Source organism: Physeter macrocephalus, chromosome 11, assembly GCF_002837175.3.
Source record: "Physeter macrocephalus isolate SW-GA chromosome 11, ASM283717v5, whole genome shotgun sequence".
Lineage (NCBI taxonomy): Eukaryota > Metazoa > Chordata > Mammalia > Artiodactyla > Physeteridae > Physeter > Physeter macrocephalus.
In genome coordinates this window covers 44191719-44208553 of record NC_041224.1, presented here as the reverse complement: position 1 = coordinate 44208553, position 16835 = coordinate 44191719, and the positions used below count along the sequence as shown (strand labels likewise).

General features: G+C 48.8%; 1 protein-coding gene across 1 annotated transcript; it reads right to left on the bottom strand.

The window, feature by feature from the left end:
* Positions 1-2615: 2615 nt before the first annotated feature.
* RLBP1 (retinaldehyde binding protein 1) lies at positions 2616-12813 on the bottom strand. Its single transcript, XM_007120440.2, has 8 exons — positions 12563-12813; positions 10259-10351; positions 9861-9989; positions 8418-8622; positions 6644-6822; positions 4551-4709; positions 3503-3613; positions 2616-3178 (listed from the first exon to the last, which is right to left on the bottom strand). Exons 2-8 carry the CDS (start codon positions 10268-10270, stop codon positions 3020-3022), a joined length of 954 nt encoding a protein of 317 aa, XP_007120502.1. The 5' UTR covers positions 10271-10351; positions 12563-12813; the 3' UTR covers positions 2616-3019.
* Positions 12814-16835: the final 4022 nt, after the last annotated feature.

The following is a 16835-nucleotide window of genomic DNA, read 5'->3' as shown; positions in this document are numbered from 1 at the left end:
CCAGGGAGCATTGGCCTCCTACAGCATCCCTTAGGTAAACTCGAGGCTCTAAGCAGTGACCAGTCTTGCTCAAAGGCTCTCTGAAGCTGATGGCCCATTTCCCTACTGAGACCTCCATCCACACCTTAACAAGTGCTTCCATTTGCTAACAGATAGTATTTCCCCAAAGGGCCACATGATGCATCACTGTGACTTCCCAACTTTTGCTATGCTCAAATTACTTTCACATGCAGAATCCCTGCCTCATCCCAGACGTCTCCAGAAAGGAAGGTGTTCTGAGCAGCAAGTGGTTGCCGTGAAAGTCATGCTTTGTTGTCCCCCTTCCCATATTTGCTGGCTTTCAAGAGTATTTTACTGTCCCTTTTCCTCTCTCATTAATGCAGGCGTTGTGGCCACTTGTGGGAATCCAGCATATGTAGGCAGCTCGGATTTTGTGAGACTGAGCGCATCAGAATTTTTTTTTTTTTTTTTTTTGTGGTACGCAGGCCTCTCACCGCTGTGGCCTCTCCCGTTGAGGGGCACAGGCTCCAGACACGCAGGCTCAGTGGCCATGGCTCACAGGCCCAGCCACTCCGCGGCATGTGGGATCTTCCCGGACCGGGGCACGAACCCGTGTCCCCTGCATCGGCAGGCGGACTCTCAACCACTGCGCCACCAGGGAAGCCTGTGAGCACATCAGATTTTAACATTAACATTCGTGGTCTTCAGGCACCTGCTCCCAAAGGCAGCACCACCTTCCTGGCAAGGTCTGGCTCGGCCTGCCCCTGGCTAGTCTGTCCCTGGGCATAGAGGGCAATACCAGGGCACGGCCAGCAGGGGGTGGTGGCAGCCCACGGTCAGAACCGACTCTCTGGGTCCCAACCCTATAGCTTCTTCCTCAGAAAGCCCCTGGGCTTTTACGTCAAACCCTCCCTAAGCTAAGGCCCTAGCCCTGCTGACTTTAGGAGGGACACCAGCATCCGTTTGGATTTGAGTAAGACAAAGCTGCCCCAAGAGCCTCTGCCTGCAGTTTTTTCCATATCCTGGTCTCATTTGTAAATTAGAGCTCCCACAAATCAGAGGGTGGGACTAGGAGGGCTCCTGGCAATTAGGGGCCAGGGGAAAGATGGAAGTCATCCAAGAGGAATCAGCCACTGTTTTCCTCAAATTGGGGACACGACTCTTTTACAAAACAATTATAAGTGTATCTTGAAAGTTTAAAAAATGCTCATTCCTTTAATTTTTTAAACTCAGCCTCATCCCTGGCTCCCACTCCACCAACACCTGTACTGTCGACTCACCAATGCCCTCTATCTTGGCAAACGCAAGTCCCCATTCTCTTATCACTTGCCCCCTCAGCGGCATGTTTGTGCCCTCACACTTGAAATACCTTCTTATCTCCAGGTGTTCTAGGAGATCTCTCGGGGTGAGGCTGCTGAGCCCCCTTCAATCATAGCACCTCCTCTCTTTTTAGGCTTAATACTAGAGTTCCATGTAAGGTTTGTTTTGGAAAAGCTTCAAGTTTCAAAGGGTTTAAAGAAGGGTTTGGGAGAAATCCTCACTGGTCAGCCACCCACAATAATTTGCTATGATTCCTCCTCCAGCTCTGAAGTCATATGTATATCATTTATGAACATAGATTATTGACTGTGAACGTCATAGAGAAGGAAATTACTTGGGTGATGAGCATACACTGCAAACCCTAGAAATGAAAGAAAAGATATAAGAAGTAAATGCATATATATGTACAGTCACATATATATGTACATGTACATAGCCACACTGGAAAACAAGAAAGAGAATTCAGTGGTTCAGAGAAATTCCTAAAGGAGTGAAAGCGGACTGCATTGGATTGAACCCACAACCCAGGAAACAGCTGAAGGTCCTGCCCCAAAAGGTGGGTACAGCACCAAGGGTGCTTCATGCCCAGAAGGAGGCAAGAGCAGAGAAGTCTTGCGATGATTATCAGGGTACCTAGTGGAGGCAGCCAGGCCAGTTGACCCTCACCCACCACCATGAGCCAGACAACAGAAACAAGTGTCTGCCTCCACTGGGAAAGTCAGTGTAGTATCTTGGGAAAAGAATCTGCCAGTGCCTATGAGCCCCATGCCCAGAAGAAGCCAGGCCTTCCCCAAGACAGAGCAGCATGCCCAGCACACACTCAAAAGTCACCAGACACTTGAGGAAAGCCAACTGCACAGAAAGGAAAGCATTTATATTTGTCTAAATATGCAGAGCTTGAAAGTAGAAGTTCATTTCTATAAGGTGTCTGAGGCTGAAGACAAAGAAGAGCTTTCACTGTATAACTTGAGGACTGGGAGAGTGCTCAGAGAAGATACCATCTGTAAATCTAAGTAAAACCATCCGTTGAGGCAAGGGGTCTGGAGGAGAGAGCTTTGGTGGAGAGACCCCACAGACAGAAGGAGGGGGACACAACTGCCACCCTTGAAGGAAGTCCAAGCTCCTGACCGTCACTGCATACATCAGACTGCACCTGACTGAGGGGGACCAGACCACCCCAAAATGGAGCTACTTCAAGGCTGCTTCCACCCTAGAATTACACGTGGAAAACGTTTCACCTGCCTACCAGCCACCAAGATCACTGTACTTGCCAGATCATTTTCACTTATATTCCCCCTCTTTTATCTTCTTTTTTATATTTTTAGGGGTGGGAGAGACTTTTAAACCAGCCTCCTTGCCTATTTTCACAGACCCTAAATAGTAAAATCTATTACAAAGAAAATCACTGAGAAGCTTGATTAGAGTCTTTGACACTCAACCCCACACAAGTCTCTGTCCTAAAGCTTCAGAGGCAGTAGGAATATAACTGCCCTCACTTCTTCTTGCTCAAGGGAATTCCCCTGCTTTTTTATTGCCCCCCCAGCTTGGGAGGAGGGTGACACCTGAGCTCACCCAAGCTTAGGGAGGTTCAGAGGAACCACAGTCACCCCAGGCAGCCCTTTTCCGAGCCTTCTGGGTCCAGGGCAGCTGAGGAGAGGCCCAGGGACACTAACTACAGGTCGGATGGCAGGGGATTTTCTCAGAAGGCTGTGTTCTCAGCTTGGGCCCGGGGACCAAAGAGCTGTTCAGCAACGACTTTGCCATCATACTTGGGCAGTGTGCCCCCAAAGTCGGAGGGCAGGGTGTCCTCGTTGAACTCCTGGTAGAAGCTGGAGAGGTCTTCTCCATGGACAAAGACCTGCAGGGAAGCAGAGGAGATAGAGCTGTGCAAGGGGGTTCCCTTAGGATGAGGGCTGGGGGGAGAAGACGGACAGGAGGACAAAGGCACACATGCCATCTCTGCCTGGTGATGGCCTTCTCAAAAGTCTTCCTTGTCGTGCTGTCCGTGGGATCCAGTTGGTTCGGAACCTCGGTACAGAGCCTGAGGAGGGCTCAGGTGGGGTGCTCTCCTCCTCCACCTTCATCCCTCTTGTCTCCTGAACCCTTTCCTGCTACAACCCCATTCACTCACTCACACACCAGACGATCACTGGGCACCTTCCCTGTGTGGCCACACACTCACCCTCTGGAGCAATTTGCTCTTCAAGAAGGGCTTGACCACGTTGTAGGTCGTGGTGAAGTACCACGGCTGGTGGATGAAGTGGATGGCTTTGAACCGGGCTGGGAAGGAATCCTGCAGGGACAGACAGCACCCCACCACATGGCCCCATGACCTCAGAGGTTCCCACTCACTGCCTCTCCCCATGACAAGAGGACAGAGTTGTCATCACTCGGTTGCCCCAGAGGATAGCCCACTGAAGGTTCCATCCCCAGGCCAGCAGCTGGGGAGCCCTGGCTTCACTGCAGCTCCAAACTGAAGGACGGATGCCCCAGAGGCCACGCAACCCAACCCTCAACCTGCGGATGCACAAAACCTTGTAATTAGGTGGAATAAGGAAATGAAATAGTAGCCTTGCTTGGTTTTTAGGTGACCAAGGTTTTTCAAATCCACTTGCCTGCTGAGCGGACTGCAAACTATTATAGACCAGAGGTACACTATTGTCATGCCTCATTGTCCTTCGTCCCCTCCCATGACCCCCACCTCCCATCTCTCTGTTCCAAGACAAAGCAGATTTAATATTAGATTAGCTCTAAGAAAGGACTTCTGACACATCAGTATATAGGAATGAGTTGTCAGGAGCATTAATGATATCTCTTTCTCAGGATAAATTCACATCCAGAGGGAGGCAGCATGACATATGTGGACAGAGAATGGGATTCTAGGTCAGAAGGTGTAGGTTCAAGTCCCGGCTCTGCCACTTGATAGCTGTGTGACCTTGAGAAGTCACTCAAATCTCTGAGCCTAAGTTTCCAGGTTTGTAAAGCGAAGCAGGGAAGCAGGGAGAGAATGCTTTTAAGGAGATAATGAATTAATGAATGTGAACACGTGGCAAACTGTTGATCACCACGAAGTGTTTGTGGCTGGGGCTGTGATTGTCATTGCTCTTTTGGGTACTAGGTGGCTGTCTTCTCAGGTCCCTGCCAGCATCATTAAACCGGGAAACCCGGCCCAGCCTCCCAGCCTTCCCACCTGCGAGAGGCTCCTGCAGGACAGGGTTCTGTGGCCTCACCTGGAGCATGTCCACCATCTTCCTGAGATCTGAAGCCCGAAGTCCAGCAGCCTGCTGCATGGTAAAGCCCTTGAAGTTCTCAATGATGCAAAAGCCATTAATTTGAGTTTCCTCATTCTCCAGTAGCTTCTCCAGGATGAAACAGTATGCCTGCAAGATCTTGGGCACAACGTGAACGGGCTGTAAGACCCAACCCACAAAGACAGTTAAGACTCAAGGTCCTAACGGGAGAGCTAACTGGTATACCCCTTCCCAGAGGTAATTGGTCACAGGCTTTGAGCTGGGACAGTCCACCTCTGTGAATGTATGCCAAGAAAATAATCTTCAGTGTCAAATCCACGGTTAGATGCCAGGGTGTTTATCCTTGTACCCCTATAATAGTGGAACAACCTAAATGTCCAGCAATAAGGGACTGGTGAAATTATGGTGTATTCATGCCATGGAGCATTCTAGAACGGTGGTATATAAGACTAATGATACAGAAAGATATCCATTCATGGTATATTACTGTAGACTACAATCCCATTTTTATAAGAATAAATGTGTATGTCTGTGTGCATACGCGTTCACATACGTTTCTAGCTTTCTAGAAAAAATAGGCTGGAAGGATGTCAGTGGTAGAAATCTCTGGGTGGTAGAATTGTGGATGATTTTAAACTTGTGATTTTTTTGGTATTTTCTAAAATGAGTAGATATCACTTATGTAACAAGAAAAAATATTTGTAAGTCTCTTCCTTACCATACATATGTATGCCTCAGTCCTAGAGCCAGTATCTTATTCAGTAGCAAACACTACAGGCATCCCTAATATGATCAGGAACAAGATAAGCACGTTCACTTTCCCCACCACTATTCAACTCTGTGTTGGAAGTAGTGGCCAGTGCATCCAAGTTGGTTTTTTGTTTTTTTAATCAAGGGTATAAGAACTAGAAGAGGAAAAGAAAAAATGTCCCCCATTTACAGATAATAGGATAGTATTCTTAGAAAATCTGAGAGAGTCATTTATATGAGTAACATAAATAATAGAAGAATTCAGTAAAAATGTCAGGATATGAAATTAACATACAAAACCAATAATCTTCATAGATACAAAAAAATAACCAAGTAGGAGATATAATGGCAGAGAAAGTCCCACCTATAGCAACAGTAAAATAAATACTTACGACAGACTTATTGAGAAACATGCATAAGGTTTGAAAACTTTAAAACACTCCTGGAAGCTAAAAATATAAAAGGGAAGGCATCCCTTTTTTGTGGATAGTACCACTGGCCATGGATGTTGCATTCATAAAGATGCTGATTCTCCCCAAGTTTGTTACTTACGTTAATGTTATGCCAATAAAAATCTCCTGACATTTCTCCTAGAGCTTAATAAATTAATTCTAAAGTTCATAAGGAAAGGTAAACATGCAAGAATAGCTAGAAAAGCCCTGAAAAAGAGGAGCATTAAGGACAGAACTAATCCCAACAGATATTAAACATTCTATACCATCTCTATCATTAAAACAGTGTGATATTGGAGCATGAAAAGACAGACCGATGGCACAGAATAGAAAGTCCAGAAATAGATCCAAACACATACGAAGATGCAGAATATGATAGAGATGGCATCTCAAGCCCCTGGGGAAAACGATGGACTTTTAAATAAATGGTGTTGCAACTACTAGGCAGCATTTTCTAAAATGAGTTTGAACTTTTTTTTTAAGGTCTGGTGGCACATGCCAAAGTTCTCCCAAGATAAACCCTAGTTCCCCCACTAGGACAGCTCTCTTAAAGGCTTGACAAGTGAAATCACATATATCTGATCCCAGCTCGTGGCCCACAGCTGGCACTCCCACCTGGCAGGGGTACCAGGGGGCAGCCATGTACTGGCCAGTGGGCCCTGCCTGCAAAGCTGCTGGGTTTTCCAGCTGCCACGGCACATCCTAGGACTTCTCCTCCTGCAGGGAAAGGGCCTGGTGCCATGACCTACTGGCCATTCCCCCGCAAACCTCGCCTCCTGGGGAGCCAGGAGTGAGGGTCCAATAGAGGCCAGGTTTGGAGGAAGGAGCCCAGCCCAGGGGATGGGGGGAGCCAGGCGAATCCCCACTGACCTCATCAAAGGTGATTTCTTCAGAGTCCCAGTTCTCAATATTGAAGAGCATGACCACTCGGCCATACTTGTCCCGACTGGAGAGGACACCAGGGTAGCCAGCCTCCACAGTGCAGCGGACAGCCTCCAGGGACAGACTGTCGAAGAGCTCTGGGTACTGCAGCCGGAAGTTCACATAGCCTGGCAGCGGGGGAGCAGAAGAGGCCCCTCAGGCAGCCAGCCCGTCCTGGAGTGGCACATGGTGGGCCTCCAGAGACCCGGCCTCCTGCCTGGCTCCTCCACCTACATGCTATGTGTAACCCAGCAGGATGCTCAACCTTTCTGTGCCCCATAGTACCTCTCCAAAAAATAGGACGATAATATTGGCCTATCTCACCAAATTGCTGTGCTGATCAAACGAGATTCCAGGTACGAACGCCACGAGTAAACTGTAAAAACACAAGATGTAATCCTAAATCTAAGGACAATTACTATTTGGTATTTTTCTCTTTCCCAAGGGTAGAGGCACAGGTTTCTCAGTTGGGCACAGGGTTAGCTGAGTGGGGTGGGGTGGGGAAATGACCCCCAGATAAAACCCACAGCAGGACACAGAGGCCCTCTCTGACTCCAGTGGCACTCCCACCACCACCCACTAACCCCACCCTGACCCATCCTGAACAGGTCCCCGCCTATCTGCGATTGTCTCTTCCACCAAACCCCGGAGGGACCAGGCCCAGAGGAGGTCTGGGGAGGCATTTGCCAAGGGAAAGCCACTGACCCCCTCGCTGCTCCTCCAGCGCTCCAGGCCCGTTCCCAACACCTAGCCTTCGTCCTTGCTGTACCCTCTGCCCTACCTCTCTTTCCCCAGGCATCTCATTTCCTTCGAGTTTTTCTTTAAGAGTTCTCTTTGCACTGGAGCCTTCCTAGCCTCTTTACCTAAAACTTCGACCCCTCAGTCCTTTATATCCACCTTCTTTATTTTTCTCTGTATATTTTTATTTTTTTGGTCTGGTTTATTATTTCCACCATTAGACTATAAGACCCACGAGGGCCGGCAGTTCTTGTCTGCTTTGTTCTCTGCCACATCCTTTGGCCTAAACCAGCGGTTGGCAAAGCACAGCAGAGAATTACCATTTGCGGAAGGAAGGAAGGAAGAAGTAAGGAGAATCATCAGGCTGTACAGGGCCTGCTCAGGCACCCCTTCCCTCCACCAGCACCAAGGACTTGATTTCCTTAAGACACTGGTCTTCATCCCGTGGGCTCGGCCAGGATGGTTCTGTCCTTGGGACTCACCCCCAGGGCTGGCACCATCTTCAATTCTACTGTGCGTGAGGTTTGGGTACCTGAGGGGAGCCAAGCTCATACCCACCTTCCCTGCAGTGCTCCAGAGCCAAAACCTAGGCTGGGCGGATGGGGAAGGGGAGAGCAGGGGTGAGAGAGGAAACTACCCCAATTTGGGCACCCAATTTGGGTGACTCAGTTCTGCTCATTGAGACTCGGAGAGTGGAGAGGCGGGGCCAGACCTCTAGGAATCTGGTCCTGCCAGACTCATCCATTCATTGTCAGAGCTGAAAGGTATCTTGAAGGCTATTTAGTTCACACACCCATTTTACAGGTAAGGATAAGGAGGCTCAGAGAGAGTGACTTGCACAGCACAGGGAATGGGAGGGAAGTGAAGGAGTCGGTCTCAGTGCCTGGGTGAGGGTCAACGCCCTCCTCATGAACTTCCCCCCTTCCCCCCTCACTCCCCATCCCCCGCAGCCTTCCCAGGGCCACCCATCCTGAGCAGGCCTCACCTCTGAGCAGCTCGTAGGCTCGGCCCACGTGGAATTTGCGCGCGCGGATGAAGCGCAGGAAGAAGGCGCTGTCCTTTCCCTGCACCCTCTCCGCCACGGCCACGGCCAGCTCCTGCCCCGAGGCTGCCTCCCCCTGCACCAGCTCCTGCAGCTCCCGCACCGCCTCCTCCCGGGTCTCCTCCCTCTCATTCAGCTCGTCCTTGGCCTGGAACAGGGGTGGGGTGCAGGCACGAAGTCAGGTAGGCGCGGGTGCGGCAGGCTCCTCCAGGTGCCAGACCGGCTGAGGCGCAGAGGGCGTGGCAGCTGGGGCCATCGCTGCTCTGCCCACAGGGGCAGCTTCTGCACTGACAGCACCTCAGACTGCCAATTACATTTGGAGAAAATTAGGTCAAACTTTCATCCTGGGTTTGTTTGAGGAGACAGCCAGAGAGCTAAACGTTTCTAATCACAACAGCCTACTGGAGCCCTGACTTAGCACACTGCTGAGTCCTTTAGATACATTATGGTTTTAAATCCTTGCCACAGTCCGTCACAGGAAGGTTGTAATCTTATCCCCATTTCTCAGGGTGAGCAGACTGAGGCTCATAGAGGTCAAGGTATTCTTGACCAAGGTCACCCAGATAAAAAAGGGTGAAGCTGAAACTCTTAGTCAGGTTGGACTTTTAATCGCTTCACTCTGCTGCCTCCCAGGCTCATTTCTGATCTTTCCAAAATCAAAGATACCAGGCAGATAGATGGCAGCCTGTCCTCTGCCTCCTATTCCTCCGCTTGGCTGAGCCTGGAGAACTCCTCAGCATGCCAGGGCCAGCTCTTTCCTTGGATGGCATGAGGGGGAAAGGCAGGTCTGGGGGAGCTCAGAGCACCTTTCCCTTGAGATGCCCAGGGAGCAGAGATGGAAGCCAGGAGGGGTCCAGCTCAACCCCAAGACAGCTCTGCCACCCTCCACAGAGCACAGTCTGATAAACTCTGAACTGGTCCAACAACCTTCTTTCATAGGTACAGAAAGCAAGACCCAAAGAGGGAAAGAAGTTTGCTCAAGGTCACACAGCAAGTTGGAAGTCGGTCTGGTATTAGAACTCAGGCCGTTTCCTATCCAATGGGGACAGCAGTTGGATCCCTGTTCTCCAAGGCCATTGCAAACCAATGTTCCTCACATCTGAGTCTAGGATGATCCCTGGTCCAGAAGCCCTAGGTCTCGGCATTGGTTTCAGGGAACACTGTTGGTGCCATAATCTTGGAATAGGCTGGCCTGGACATCTGGTCACCCCAACTGCTGCCATGGCCCTGACCTTCAGAATAGCCCCTAGAACAAGCCAGTCCTTTAGGTCCAGAATAACCTGGAGAGCTGGTGCTGGACCCTTTCTACAGGAGAGAGGATGCTGTCAACATTCCCCCTTGTTGTCTCTCTACCCTGTCCCTCTGCACACCCCAGGGCCACCTCACCTTCTGCAAGGTGTGGCGGGGCAGCTGGCTGCACTGGCCAAAGACAGGTCCATGGTCTTTGGTTGTAAGCCGCTCCAGTTGGGCACGGAGCTCCTGTTCCTCTTCAGGGACCATGCGGAATGTGCCCACCTGGGCAGAGAGAAGTCAGGAAAAGACAGGAAGAGACCCCCAGCAACCTGAGCAAGCCAGTCAAATGGGTCTGCTCAGACCCTAAACTAGTGCTTTTGCCCAAGGTCACCGTTGAGCTTCCTCCCTTTGGGTGGGGTCAGGGACCACAGAGAGGTTGTAGGGGTGAATGCCCGTAACCCTGAGCAGACCAGATGACAGAGAAACAGGAAGGAAGAAAGGGAAGGAGGGAAGGTGGATGGAGGGGAGCCCCAGGGCACAGGGGTACTCACCCCCTCTGACATGCTGCCTCTGGAAGACTCGGAGTGCTCGGAAAAAGAAGGACCCCGCTTCTTCTGTCCTGGCCTCTCCAGGCAGCCTCCTTCCTAGGAGAGGACGTCCGGGCTGCAGTGGTATGGAGAAACTGTTCTGTTATTGTCTCAGAACAGTGGATCTCAAACTTTTGAGTGCCTCAGGATCACGTGGGGCATTTGTTAGAAATGCAGATGCCTGGGCCCTGCACCTGTGATTCTGACTCAGGAGGTCTGAACTGGGGCCTGGGCATCTATACTTTAAAACAGCACCCCCGCTGGCTCCGAAGAAGGTGGTTCTTGGGCTACACTTTGGGAAACACCCCTTTGAGAAGGAACACACACAAAAATACCTCAAACCTCAGTTCTTAAGATGAGTGGGCCCAGCCAGGGAAAAACTAGGATCGGCCTCCATTCTCAGTTACATGATCACTGCAGGATAAGGCAATCCATCCTCCCATTTGTGGCCCTCCTTTTCCAGCCCAAAGGGACACCTCAGAAACTTCCCAGCCTAGTGGACGGCCCCGTTCCAGGGAATTAACTCTCCAGAGGGGTGATGGCTAGTTACATAACCATAACTGGGTGCGTGTTCTGTGCCTTGTGATGCACTATTTTCAAATCCATTGTCTGGGAGCCAGCATTATTATTCCCATTCTACATAGGAGGAAACAGGCCCAGGAGAATAAGTGACTTGTCCAAGCTCACACAGCCTGCAATAGCCAGGAATCGGGACTTAAGACCAAGCTGTGAACTTTCCATCAGCATCAAGAGGCAGCCTGTTGTGGCAAAAGTTAGACCTGGGTTCGAATTCTCTCTCTTCCATTTGCAAGCTTTGTGATTTAACCTGTATCTTGGTTGTCCCCTGTAAAAGGGAGATGGAAGTTTATGAGGATTTAATTAAATAATGAACACAGAATCAGTGCCTGCCCACCAGAACCAATTTCATCCATTGCGCACATGACAACCCACTGAGTATTTTTGGAGACAACTCTTCTATTTCCAGATTTTCACCTCTCCTACCCGGCACCACCCTGCTCCTGCCTCTGACCAGGTTCCCGTTGGTCAGTTCTGTCATCTGTTCACTGTTGATTAGTAGCAGAGGTGGGACCTGAACCTATGTCTGCCTGAGACCAAGACTTGCTTTGACACCTAGAGCCAAGACATCTCCAGGCAAACTCCCTAGGAGAGCTGGTGTCACAGAAAATCCTTTAGGGTCAGAGAGAACCAGGTTTGAATCAGGCTTTGTCATTTACCACCCATATGAGCTAGGGTGGTAGGTTATTTAACCTTTCTGAGCCTCAGTTTCCTCATCTGCAAATTGGGGATAATAACCACACCTACCAAATAGAGTTGTAATGAAGATCCTATAATTTCTGTAGGATCAGACCTACAGAACACACCTAGCACAGTGTTTTGCTCTAAAACATAGTTTTCCTTCCCTTTCTTAGCATCATACTGATCATTACCCCAACTTGCACAGAGAGATTTAGGGGATGCCAGGGAATATCTGAGGATCTCCCATTTCCTGCCTCTCCCACTCCACAGACCCAGCAGGGCAGGGAGGTTCTGGGGGCTGTCATCCACCAACAGGAATAAAATCTAAGTCAACTTTCTAGCAGGTAGACTTCCAAATATGCAGGCATATATATATATACAAGACAGACTGAAATACGACTGTGCTCTCCCTTGGATTTTGCTGGAACAGAAAGGGAGAGGCTGACAGAACTCCCTGAGCAAGGGTCTCAGACAGGAGAGACAGTGGCTAGACACCCCCAGCCAGTTAGGCAGCTCATCAGGACAAGATCCTAGATCTTAGAAATGCAGGGTTAAAGTCAGTACAGCAACTCTTTTTAAAATATGCCCAATCTACTAACTCTGATTTTTAAAATATTGATTTATGAGCTGTATACAAGAAAAAATACCCACCCCTCACTCCGTGTCGAGGCTGTTCCCTGCCATCTAGGGTTGCCAGTTAAAATGCAGAATGCCCAATTACATGTGAGTTTCAGATGAGCAAAAGTTTTTTTGAAGTGTTTAAGTATATGCCATACAAATTTGGGACATACTTATACTAAAAAAGTATTTGTTGTTCATCTGAAATTCACATTTAACTGGGTGTCCTATATTTTTATTTGCTAAGTCTGCCATCAGGTTGGTCTGGCTCAGCCTGAAAAATGGCTAGCTGGTTTCAGTTTTTGAGCAGCCTGAGATGTGGTCTCCCCACCGCTGACTCCTCACCTGAGTCCTGGGCTTCCTGGCCCAGCCAGGCCCCTGCTACTGACTTACCTGCCAAGTCAGCAGCTCCTCCTCGGGACACCTGGTGCCTGTGTCCTCCAGGGCCTGGAGGTTGCCTCCTCTGGGGGCGTGGTCCAGTCAGCAGGCTGGGATTAGTGTGTCACAAGGAACTTCTCACGGCCCACAGTTTCCCGTTAAATCAGGCTCACAGGGAGGCCCAGATTGGGGCAAGTGACGCACCAGGGGGGAGAGGGGATCAGCCTGGGCCTGGCTGGAGCCACCTCAAAGCCCTCCTTTGTGTGCGTCTGCTCCAGAGTTCCTGCTCAGCCATGTGGAAGCCGGGCTGTGGGGATGGGATCTGGGCCAGCCCCATATGCTTCTCCCCGTCCTCTCTCTCATCGCAGGGAGGTCTGAGAAAGCACACCCCTGGGTAAGACATGCTCGAGATGGATGGAAATTTTAAATGTGATTGTAGATAAAAATGCCAGCCGTGGAGAATCCTGGCCTGTCCCCCTCTCCCCGAGCCCAGCAGGGCCTGGCGTGGTCGGGCAGTGAGTGAGGCCAGCTGGGAAATGTAGCTGGTTAAGACTGAGTGCAGAAAGGACAAGACAAGCTGACCCACTTTTAGGCTGTGGGGTGCAGTGATAGGAGCCTGCTTGGGCACCAGACTGCCCACTTTTATATCCTAACTCCATCACCTTCTAGCTGTGAGACTTGACTTCACCACTCGGTGACTCAGTTTCCTCCTCGGAGAAGTGAGAATAATTAGAGGAAGTCCTATCTTCCAGCATCTCAGAACGGGACTGTATTTTGTTGTTTGTTGTTGTTTGCTTTTGTTTTGGTTTTTTTTTTTTGGCCTCACCGCGTGGCAAATGGGGATCTTAGTTCCCCGACCAGGGATCAAACCTGAGCCCCCTGCAGTGGAAGCATGGAGTCTTAACCACTGGACCACCAGGGAAGTCCCAGAATGTGACTGTATTTGGAGATAGGGTCTTCAAGAGGTAATTCATGTAAAATGAGGTCATCAGTGTGGGCCCTAATCCAATATGACTGGTATCCTTATAAGAAGAGGAAACTTGGACACAGACAGTTACAGAGGGAAGACAATGTGAAGACACAGGAAGAAGGCACCGTCTACAAGCCAAGGAGAGGGGTCTCAGAAGAAAGCAGCCCTGCTGACACCTTTACCTTGGACTTCTAGCCTTCAGAATTGTGAGAAAATGAATTTCTGTTGTTTAAGCCACTCAGTCTATAGTACCTTGTTACAGCAGCTTTAGCAAACTGATGTAAGTGGGTTGTTGGATTTTTTTCCCAGGTATTTCACAGAGTGTGAGGCTCATGGGAGATAATGGAGGTGGAGGTGAGGGCTCAGGGTCCCCACAGGAAGGAACTACGGAGGCCCCAGAAGAGGCTTTGTCAAGCTGGGAGATGGACTCTAGCACAAAGAAGAACGCTCCTGTGCACCAAGAACGCTTTCGAGTTGATGGCACAGCCCCAATGGAAGTGAGCTATGGAAGTGATTTTCAGGATACTGGCAGGCCTCGAGGCCCTGTTTAAGGAGCAGAGCTTTCTATGACATTCCTCTGCTCACAGCTTTTCTCTGCCTCTGCCCTGCCCTTCCCCGCTCCCAAGAGTCACGTTCATGTCCAGTCTCTCTGGCTGAAACAATAGTGCCAGTGTGTGAGCGGAGACGCTGCCCTCATTGGCCCAGACACCTGTGCTGGCCACATTGGCGGACTCTGTGGGCTCCCTGGCTCTCTCTGCCAGGCTGGAGGTAGGGAGGGAGGGAGCTTGCATTTGCTGTGTCCCCCCATTCTGTACAGTGGCAAGAGCCTTACCAGTGTTATCTCATCCATTCCTTTCAGATGTGAAGTAGAGAGTAAATTCCCCCTTTCCACAGAATAGGGAACTCAGAGTCAGAGAGGTGAGGAGACCTGCCCGAAGCCACACAGCTGGTAAAGAGTCAAGTCCTGGTCTCTCTAAAGCCCTCTCATTATTCAATGCACAAGGCTGCCCCCTTCTCCAGAAGCGAGAGCAACACAAGTGTGACTGCCCAGGGAAGTCACACCTGCCCCCTGGCTGCTGGGGAAGGTGACATCACCTCACCTTCCTGGGAGCAGCTTCAGGGGGCAAGAGTCTGGTCATTGCCATTCCCTCTTGGCCAGTACTAATACTCCTGGGCCAGGGAGGACCCCAAGGGGTGCCTGGACCTCAACCCCTCCCAAGTAGAGGAACATTCTGCACCTTCCTTAAAATTACACAGTGGTATTGAGTGCTCTGACTAGCATGGGCTGACCCACAGGGCTGGCAGCCACCTCGTGCTCTAAAAAGCTCCAGTTCCTACGGGAGGCATGCTCCTTCCATGAAAAAGAGTCTGCCCTGTGGCAGCGGGGGAGTGAGAGGTGTCAGAGATTAAAGTAATGAGGAGTAGAACAATAAAATCAATCTGTATGCTTGTTGAAAGAGTATTTTCTAACTAAGTAGGTTTAACAATATGAGGAAAAACCAGTTGGTGCTTTCAGATGGGAAGTTGGCTTTAGCTCCCCACCACTAAAGAAAAAGATGTAAGTGTTTGCTATGGACTGAATGTTTGTGTCTCCCACCAGATTCTTATGTCGAAGCCCTAACCACCAATGTGTTGGTATTAGGAGGTGGGTCTTCTGGAAAGTGACTAGATTTAGATAAGGTCATGAGGGTGGGGTCCTCATGATGGAATTAGTGCCATTATTAGAAGAGGAAGAGACACCAGAGCTCTCTCTCTCTCCACATGAACACATGGAGAAAGGCCTCATGAGCACACAATGAGAAATCTGGCCATCTGCAAGCCTGGAAGAGGGTCCTGACCATGCTAGTCACCTGATCTTGTGCTGCCAGCCTCCAGAACTGTGAGAAAATAAGTGTCTGTTGTTTAAACCACCCAGTCTATGGTATATTGTTATGGCAGTGTTTATAGGAAGGAAGCCGTAGAAAGGGAGAGGTTAAAGGCTAAGGTCAGAGACGGGTAAGTGATAGTAAGTAAGGTTCTTGGTGAGAAGACGGAACAGAGAGGGAGTCATTGCTCCAGCAGAAGAAGTACCAGCCTTGGCTGGGTTGGTCGAACACTCTCCCATTGCTACAGAAAGCTAAAGAGAAGAATTTGTGCGGATGACAGTGAGTTTAAAGGTTTGGTGTAAAGTTAAGGTCATCTGCTGTGAGTAAAGGAGGAGATAGGAGAGTATGAAATAATTCTCATGAAGAAAAAAAAAGGTTAAACTTACTAGGGAAGATTGGCTGTGTTGAAGGCTTGAGATTGGTTACAATGACTTCTTTTTCTCAAACTGAAGTATAGTAGATTTACTATGTTGTATTAGTTTCAGGTTTATAGCACAGGGATTCAGTTATATATATCTATATATTATATATAATATATATATTATATATGTATTATTTTTCAGATTCTTTTCCCTTATAGGTTATTACAAAATATTGAGTATAGTTCCCTGTGCTATACAGTAGGTCTCTGTTGGTTATCTATTTTATATATAACAGTGTGTATATATTAATTCCAAACTCCTAATTTATCCCTCCTGCATCTTTCCCCTTTGGTAACCATAAGTTTGTTTTCTATGTCTATGGATCTATTTCTGTTTTGTAAATAAGTTCATTTGTGTCTTTTTTTTTTTTTTTTTTTAGATTCCACATATGAGTGGTATCATATGATATTTGTCTTTCTCTGTCTGGATTACTTCACTTAGTATGATAATCTCTAGGTCCATCCACGTTGCTGCAAATGACATTATTTCATCCTTTTTTTAATGGCTGGGTAATATTCCACTGTGTATATATATATATATATATATATATATATATATACCATATCTTCTTTATCCATATCTCCTCCCTCTGTGTCTCCCTCCCACCCTCCCTATCCTATCCCTCTAGGCAGACAAAAAGCACACAGCTGATCTCCCTGTGCTATGCAGCTGCTTCCCACTAGCTATCTATTTTACATTTGGTAATGTATATATTTCCATGCCACTCTCTCACTTCGTCCCAGCTTAACCTTCCCCCTCCCCATGTCCTCAAGTCCATTCTCTATATCTGTGTCTTTATTCCTGTCCTGCCCCTAGGTTCTTCAAACTTTTTTTTTTTTTAGATTCCATATATATGTGTTAGCATATGGTATTTGTTTTTCTCTTTCTGACTTACTTCACTCTTTATGACAGTCTCTAGGTCCATCCACCTCACTACAAATAACTCAGTTTCGTTTCTTTTTATGGCTGAGTAATATTTCATTGTATATATGTGCCACATCTTCTTCATCCATTCCTCTGTCAATGGACAC

What these genes read in the sequence shown, in the direction of transcription:
- RLBP1 (XM_007120440.2), bottom strand. An exon ending in AGATGGTGGACATGCTCCAG is followed by an intron (nt 3,614 to 4,550) that starts GTGAGGCCACAG and finishes CTGTCCCTGCAG; the next exon opens with GATTCCTTCCCAGCCCGGTT. An exon ending in AGAGCAAATTGCTCCAGAGG is followed by an intron (nt 3,179 to 3,502) that starts GTGAGTGTGTGG and finishes GCTTCCCTGCAG; the next exon opens with GTCTTTGTCCATGGAGAAGA.